This window comes from Macrosteles quadrilineatus, unplaced genomic scaffold, assembly GCF_028750875.1.
Source record: "Macrosteles quadrilineatus isolate MER2022 unplaced genomic scaffold, UCM_ALF_1.0 Scaffold_2__2_contigs__length_208266976, whole genome shotgun sequence".
In the NCBI taxonomy this organism is placed as follows: domain Eukaryota; kingdom Metazoa; phylum Arthropoda; class Insecta; order Hemiptera; family Cicadellidae; genus Macrosteles; species Macrosteles quadrilineatus.
Genome location: NW_026542595.1, coordinates 64,520,361 through 64,529,252, shown reverse-complemented (window position 1 = coordinate 64,529,252; position 8,892 = coordinate 64,520,361). Strand labels below are relative to the sequence as shown.

The 8,892-nt window shown below is 33.9% G+C and overlaps 1 protein-coding gene across 1 annotated transcript; it reads right to left on the bottom strand.

The window, feature by feature from the left end:
- Positions 1-800: 800 nt before the first annotated feature.
- Positions 801-2,268, bottom strand: LOC128984342 (uncharacterized). Its single transcript, XM_054403650.1, has 3 exons — positions 2,056-2,268; positions 1,603-1,730; positions 801-1,274 (listed from the first exon to the last, which is right to left on the bottom strand). The coding sequence occupies exons 1-3, from the start codon at positions 2,266-2,268 to the stop codon at positions 983-985; spliced, it is 633 nt and encodes a 210-aa protein (XP_054259625.1). The 3' UTR covers positions 801-982.
- Between the last annotated feature and the right edge of the window lie 6,624 nt (positions 2,269-8,892).

The following is an 8,892-nucleotide window of genomic DNA, read 5'->3' as shown; positions in this document are numbered from 1 at the left end:
AGTCTAGGTGTTTTGGCTCTTCATTATCTGTGAATGACGTCTTGTACTCAAAAGTATAACATCCTCTTTTGGCTTTTATCTGAAATTTAAATTTAGAGATTTAAAATTAATCAAAACTATTTTTTTTTATAAAATGTACCATGATGTAATTATTTTGACATAACATAATTTCAACTGTAATTGTATTATACAGTAATTAATTAATGTTATACCCTATTAAATTATTTTAATATAATGTTAATAATTACATGTAATTTAGTTTTAATTAACTATTAATAAAAAAAATCGGTATTAAAATATTTATTTGAGTAACTTTTAAAACCATTTTACATTAACACAAAGGCTATATCATAAGTTTCAAAAGTCTCACCTGTACAATTTCACACATGTAAGTGCGGTTTGGATCCTTCTTAAGTTTCTGTTGTGACGTTAAATCCTTCCATAAATAGAAGTCAGGGACTGCCATTTCATTAACGTCTAATTCTTCACTGCTGTGACAAAATCCTGGAAGTCATACACTTTGCCTGCTTTTTTGAGCGATTGCTCGACATTGTGATGGAAGCTATCCGCGCTCATAAAGGTATGTCCTGCCTCAAAATAGTTGATTTCAATTGTATCACAGGATATTTCATTAGAGTTAGTCACTTCAACTAAAAATGTATAAAAACATCAATTCTTGTTTCGGCTAGAGCAGTTATCTAACCAAATTATTATGTGTTTAAAGTCCCTTTTTTATTTTAGAAAAGCATAAAATGTGCTTATTAAATCTTCCTTATTCCGGCCAGTAATAGCTTCGTGCCATAACACAGCAAAAGGCTTAGAAGAAGACTTATCTCACACTGATACAAAGCTTTCATGATAGGCTACAAGCCTTTTAGTAAATAGGACTTTCTACTAGGAATGTTTCTACTCTGGGTAGCATTATAATCTTTTGCAAATCGGCTGACACTTCTAGGACGGACGGATCAACAATTGTATTTTGTTACTTGTAAAGTTTTCTTGACTTTGTAGCCGCATCAATATGATTTCTCCACTTAATACAATCTTCACAATCATCATTCAAGTTATTTTCATTGTGGCCATGAAGTTTATACTGCTCACACGTTTCGCATTCTTTGTGTCCAAGTTTAGTAAATGATATTTTCATTTTCTTTACTTGAACCTTATACACTTCGTATGAACCCTTGGAATTTGGATATTTCTCCAAAAAATCCTTGTGCATCAGAATAATTGTCACATCACTGGGTAGATATAAAGTCTTTGGAGCATGCGCCCTGCTGTAGTGGGATATCTGTGGCTGAAAAGAGAGTATGTGGGCTTTAATTTCTTCTTTAGGTATAAAGTTTGCTGGAATTTTTTCTCTCTTTTATCCGGGATGGGCGATATTTGATTTTAGGGGTTTAAGACAATGTTTCAAAAATGAAACGATAATTTTTTTGTTTGTAGCCAAGTCTGGCTACGAAAAATGTCTTGCATACACGGAATTTTTGTCCCTCTTCCCCCAAAAGAAAATACTGGAATGTCCTATTCCTTTTACTAATTAGTTCAGATTCAGTTGTTTTTATTTTGTTATCAAGTCGCTCACAAGTTGTCAAAATATACGCTCTTCTATCAGCCAAAGATTTGTCCCAAAACGCTTGGTTTATCCTATATCTTTGATCATCAGATATATTTTGGCGACACCGTAAAAAACAACTGTCCTCACACGGGGGAAGAACGTTATGTTTTCCCTTAAATAATTCTTTTTCTCTGCGTCTTTTTCCTCCTTACTCCGATCTGGCAATCTCTTTCTAACTGTACCCCTTTTGGTCAGCAGAGACTGTGCCAGATGTGTTAGTAGCCAAGTTACCTAATACATTACGATTTTCAAGTAACATTGATTCGTCATGTACCACCCTTGAGTCTGTGGCTAGATGACGATTTAAATTTTCTTGATCTAGGCCTTGACGATTTACATTTTCTTGATCTAGGCCTAAGTTATCAATAAGCTCTGCATCATTGTATTGTTCAAAATTCAGTTCATCGAAACTACCTTTTGTCTATGCCTAGGCCTACTTCAGTGTCTCCTGTCAAATTTTCAATAATAACATTTTCTTCTACCCGAATTGGCACTGCCTCTTCCATTACAGCATTTTTACTTAAATTAACGTCTGCAGCAGCTTCTACGTTGCCATTTTCATTCAAATTAACGAGGCCTACCTCACAGTCTTCTGTCAAATTTTCAATAATAACATGTTCTTCTACCCAAACTGGCACTGCGTCTTCCATTACAGCATTTTCACTCAAATTAACTTTAACAGCAGTTTCGACGTTGACATTTTGATCAAAATTAACTTCTGAAACTTCTTCTACAACAAAACTTTCATTAAAATCAACTTCTTTTTCAGTGCAACAGTCAGTTTTAGAAATGTTAGGCCTATTATTATTAGTCCCAACTAGGCCTAACCTTACTTTAGAATCTCATTTTTCCTTGAATTCTTCTTTTACAGCTTTTAGCCTCACTTCTTCATTTTCAGTACCTTTTAATTTATTTAATATGTCATGAGTTCTTTTCCTAAACGTGTTGTAATAGTTTTACAAATTAAACCTTATTTTAACACCAACTAACTCACATCACATCACTCACTACCACTAACAACAACAAACAAGCGACAAATTCCTACTTACCTCAAAAATCAGGTGATTAAAAGATGCAGCATTTCAGATGTTTTTATTTGTTATGCTTAGGTAAAGTGCAGTATCTGACCATTGCTTAGCACAAGTGCCGTAACTGCGTGTAGTTACTGTATTGCTGCTTGGCAACCATAAGTTACTAAGTTTTCCCTAAGTTTGTCCAGATGTTAAGTGTAGATACTGCATTTTATTTTAAATTAAAATAGCTGCACTGTTTTAAATTAAAACTATGAGATATATGTGCAGGTACAGTTTATAAAAATTATTTGACTCAATGTTTACACTTTTATTTGTGTTTTAATTCAATTTACAAAGTAAATTTCAACTATACCTACTTTTATTCTGTCCAGAGATAGCTACCTCTTAAATCTTCTTCTATTATCTACTTCACATTCGCTATTTTTACATTTAAAGAAATCTCCTTAGTAGTTCTGTTTTTACAACACTGCTTTAATTTGACTATTTTTTTTTTTGTCCTAGGCGCTAGGCACGAGCCCGGAATTAATTTTCACATTACTTCAGGCTAGACCTAGACCTAGGGGTTACGGCATTATCACTTCGATAAAATCATTGGTGATTTGGCGGGATTTGAACTCGGGACTCCAGGAACCGGAGTCCCGAGCTCTAACCACTAGACCAGCTCGCTGACTAAGGAGAATATCACAAAACTAAACTGCACGCAATTCAATTTTGTTTCTAAAATCAATTAAATATCTGTAACGTAACTTTGTTTCTTTACTCAATGTTTTAAATAATGATGTAAATTAATGCAAATATATATGCGTTTTGAACTATTGAACGATTTAAAATAATAACTGTCTTTCATTATGTTGTTTATTTATAAATTAACTTAATGAAATTTGTGCCCTGATCAACAATAATAGTGGTTGGCTTCCTAACACAAGGTAATACAAGTTTTCCATTAGTTCATTTTTGCTTATTGTTGTGATATATACACACTGATCTGCAGGTAAAGACCAAACTTTGAAAAAAGCTCAGTGGCTACGGTAAACTACAGTTGCTTAACTACAGTGAGCTTTATGTTGTGCGATTATTATCCTTATTTACTTTATATGTACGTTTTTCAACGAAATAAATGTTTAAATAAGCGTATCACTTCCAAATTGAATCGTATAGGTACATTATTTCCATAAATGCATCAGCGCCTCATATAATTCGTAGTAGGTAACCTTATAAGTCAGCCTAGCCAATGAAAAATACAAAGATATTTGTCAAACTAATAGATTCAGTTGAGTTATGTTCCTGAAACCAAAGGAGAATGTGTAACTATTTTATAGAACGGAATTCAAGATCAATAATTTCTTTTGCTTCAGTGTCCTCTCCGTTGCGAAGCATGGGTACAAAAGCTAGTTATAAATAACATTTGTAAAATCATATAATATATTATTTATCTTTAAAATTGATTTTCAATTAAATCCATTTAAATAATTAGGTTTTACATTAGGTTTGACGAGTACTTAGGTTTGCTGCTACAGTACAAGGAAACTAATGAAGAGTGCGTTTTTCGTAAAATATTAATAGCTTAGTATAAAATAAATAAATTTGCCAATTGTGATTAAAATATATCCATAAACAAGCAAACTACTACTTGTTACAATATTCTCCGTAAAAATAACATTTCAAAAAAATTAAAAATTTTGAAGTTCCTTCGTTACCGATAAATGTACAAAAACACTTCGACATACTGAATTTATTTGTTTATTAAGCTCTTTAACAAGGTTTAGAGTGACATTTGGGAATTTCTTTTAGGTTAAAAAATGATAAAACCCAATTTTACCCCCCATAACCCACGTTGCAATCGTCCAATCATGCTGGTTCGCTATATACAAAGGATATAAAAAAAATATACAAATAATATAAATATACAAAGGAACATAAAATCACCGTACAAAAATAGTATTAGTTTGTGAAAAACTTCCCTGGAAAAACTAGATTGGAAATAATAAAGAAATACTGAACATAGTTTCTTCTTAAGGTTCCTATAGTAATGGAAGTTTCAAGCTGCAACAGAGACGACGCCCATGAAGAAAGCGTTGAAGAACTTATTCCTCTCGAAGATATGGAAGTTTCAAACTATAGCCGAGACGACGCCAATGAACACATACTCGAAGGACCTATCCCACTAGAAGATATAACCGCTCCAGTGCCACTTGGAAATAACAGGTCGGCGGATCGTTGACTTGGCCTCGTTCTATTGCCAAATCAGATAAATCGACAATCACAACAAAATAATGGGTTGTTCTATTAGTAATTGCGATATAATAAAGGATAAGTGTTATGGGCTGCGGTCTAAAATGACTTTAAAAAGCAACATGTGCAATATGGAATTCATATTGTCTACTGAGGACGATAGAAGGGAAACAATGGATATAAATACTGCGAGTGTTGCTGGTGCAATGTGTATTGGAATTGGTCATTCCCAGCTGCAAGAACTTCTCTCTACAATAGAAATTTCAGCAATGTCTGCAATGTCATATTCTGGCTATCACGACAAACTTTCAAAGGGATGGGAAGAAACTGCGCTCGAAGAGATGAAGTCAGCGGCAACGGAAGAAATAGCGCACGCCATCACTGAGGGTCAAGACACCCCGGACGGAACGCCGATCCTGACCGTTGTGGCCGACGGGAGCTGGGCGAAGCGGTCCTACCCGACATATTACAACTCTTTATCTGGAGTGGTAAGTTTTTGTGATACAAATTACTGTCTTTTAGCTTTCAATGCCGCTTTGTCCACCCTACCAGATGGTGAGAAGCAATATCTAGAAAATAGTATCACGCCTACACCTTCTGGTGATGAGAAGTCATCAAAAAAGAAAAATACTATACCACCTTGGGAACATCGTACTTTCCAACCTGAGCCTATACAGCTAAGCCAGCCTTAATATCTGGGTCGTTTCAAAATTTTAGGTTATACTCTGTCACAAAGACACTGCAATAAAAGTGATAACAATATTTTTTTATATTTTTTAATATTCTTAACCTATACCCATGACACTTTAAGTTTTCTATAATTTGGACTGAAAACAAACATGAGTTTTTTAATGAAAAATTATTAAAATACATTTTTCTCTCTCCCTAGACATGTCACAATCAATCTATTTAAATTAAGAGATGTTATTATAATTTAAAGTGTTTGAAATTAATTTGAAAACTTGTATTTTATCATTAAAATATTCCTTTCCACCAATATATTATGAACATTAATGAAAAATTCAACATTATACATTAAATTTGATCATATTTGTGCCCCTAACAAGGATTAACCTCACTCTCTAGACACATTTCGAAATACCTGTTATTAAATGAAGAAAGGTAAATTTAAGTTTTTGAACTAACTGGCAGCACTGCTTCAAGATGGCGGACACACACACTTCTTGTTGATGAATTGGAGAGTTGTTCCGTTGTGCTCAAGGATTGTTTTAACATGTAAACAGTGGAGTATTTTTATTGTTTCTCATTCCCTAGACATTAGCAAAACCAAAGGTAAGTAAACTATTAAATTACTTTTAGCTGTTTCAAATTCTTTTTAGAGGCGTAATTAAAAGCACTCCTTTTATTTTAGTAAACAGTAAGGTGCCAATTAGTTTGGTGCCAAATAACCTTGAAACCTCACTCCCTAGATTCATTCTCCCTAGACTTAATGCATGTCTAGGGAGAGAGAAAACACTCCAGGGAGAGAGATATTTTAATCATTTTATTTAAAATATAATAATGCTTTCCAAATTTAAATAAGTTAATAGTAACCTACCTAAATTATTCTTGAACCGTACTCGAATTCAATTAGGCTAATTTGTTCAATTCTATAATGAATGATTCACTTTCTAAGCGATAGCCCGATGCCCGACAACACAATATCGCAACAAAACAATATTCTATCTATAGCTCATGCCTTACAGCAATCTTTACCTGTTTCTGTTGCAACTTGGAACTACATGGAAGCTGGACATGGGAAGGGGGCTCTGATGGCATCGGGGGTTGTCTCAAGCGAACAGCTGATAGAATTGTAGCCCAAGGGTAACATATTGACAGTTTTCAAACATTTCTCAAAGTTCTTGGGGATAATGTTAGACTAGTTAAGATCTGTGTTGTGACTCAAGACTAAATTGACACTATGAAGGCTGTTGTACCATCTTCCATCCCTGCATGTAAAGGGACAATGAAGGTTCACCAAGTGGTGTACTATAAAGAAAGTCAAGACAAACTGATTATGAAATCTCTAAGTTGCTTCAGTTGTTTTGAATGTGAACATAACTCTCTAGGGCAACATGAAATACCTGGGGACCAAGAGTCGGACGGCTGTAGTGAACAAGTTGAGTGTGATATTGAAATGATGGAACCCACTTGCCCAACAATGAAGATTGGCAATCAATGGACTCAACCTCAGCGCAGCAAACATTACAAAGTGTTGCTAATGGTTATGCTCCAGGATCCTAGTAAATTTCCGGGGATCCTCTAAGAAGAATTCAAAACTCGACCGATATGTATGTTGTGTAGTACAAATTAACGATGATGGAACTGTACAAGTAAATGGAATGAGTCAGTATGAAAATAAAAAAAATATGCATTAAATCAATTGCATTTGTTTAATAAGTTCAGATGATATATTACTTGTTTTGCCACCCCCTAACGTAGTTGAAATGAAAAGAAGGGTTGTGTTTTCATTTCCATGTGAAATAGATGTAATTGAGCAGTAAGGCCTAGCTTGTTTACTTGAGAAGTACAGTTTTGTTGTTCATAAAATTAGCCTATACAGTTCATAAATTATCTTATATTATGTTTTCAAAATTACTATTCAGGTCATAAACATTTATGACCATAACTATTACCACCATATTTATGACCATATTTATTACCATAACTGGTAGTTACAACTAAACACTTAAAACATCAATAAAACTAGGTAATTTAATTTAATAATAAATTGATTTAAAATTCATAGAAATTATGTTGAAAATTTTACCTTATAATGAAGTCCTTATTTTTTTGGTAATTTTTCTGTTATAATTGTTAAGTAAGTTTTCAGGAAAATGTTTTTATTTCTTGTACTGTATATAATTCATGCATTTGTATTTGCCACCGACAGAGAGAGAGTAGGGGTTTTCAATTGAACCTAGTGGGGTCAGCACAATGCCCATTGGTGAACTTGTCGAAAGGATATTTTTGCGAAGTTTTAGCGTCGCATCGGGACCAGTCTGTCGGTTGCCTGGTTTACCTAACGCATGTCACTTTAACATAATTCATTTTTTCTGCCATTGCGGCTTTCCCTCTCATAGTTTAATTCTCTATTATTGCCCTTCGGATTAGTCCGTGGCCCCTTTATACAGTACTCATAACATTTTTACCTCTTTAAATTAAATTAATTTTATTAACCAGTGTAAAATCAGTTTTAGCAGTGAATCCTCCCATTCCGGTCCACCACGGTCGCGTAGGAACTTCTTGTGAGCGCTCATTTTGGACCTTATGGACTTTAGACGTGCGTTATTCCGACATCAAGATCAAGATACCAACATAAGAAGATAGTGTCAAGTGTTGTGCCTTCGTCTTGAGGACATTCTACCACTCACCATCGCAACTCGACCCCGCGGCGCTTCCTTGCCGCTCACTACGTCCGACATAATTCCAAAGGTACTTTCATCCATAAATCATTTCTTAATTAACCGCACACTAAACAATTATATTAGGCCTTTTAAGTAATAATGGTATAGCCTAGCCTATTATCTTAATAAACTATATCCTAATATCTGTTTTTAAATGTTCCTTTTTGAAATAAACTTGTAAAGCAAAAAAAAAAAACTTCTTATTTCTCTCTCCCTAGAATTATTCTCACTCCCTAGAAAATGATTTTTTTTATTTATATAATATTTTACAAATTATCCATGAAAATGCATGGTTTGTGTTAGGTCACTGTAGCAATCACATAGATGAGTTTCAAATTAAAAAAAATTAATTTCATAATTTTGTGAGGAAAAATATTGATACCGAGTGTATTCCATAATTTTGAAACAACCCATCAACCAATAGACACTACAAGTTTCACTCAGTTCCTGTATGCTGAACAATACTTTAATGATGGCTTCTATGAACTACTGGTCAGTAAGTCAAATCAAAACAGTATCTATCTTTCTGGAAAATCGTTAAATTTAACTGTCAGAGAATTCAAAGTTTGGCTTGGTATAAATGTTGTAATGGCAGCTTTGA

Bases quoted from the DNA above. Each gene is read 5' to 3' on its own strand.
- LOC128984342 (XM_054403650.1), bottom strand. From the start codon at position 2,268: ATGGAAGACGCAGTGCCAGTTTGGGTAGAAGAACATGTTATTATTGAA. The intron at 1,731-2,055 runs GTAGGCCTAGGC...GAATTATTTAAG, and splicing joins ATTTGACAGGAGACACTGAA to GGAAAACATAACGTTCTTCC. The intron at 1,275-1,602 runs GTATATTTTGAC...CCACTACAGCAG, and splicing joins TCTTTGGCTGATAGAAGAGC to GGCGCATGCTCCAAAGACTT.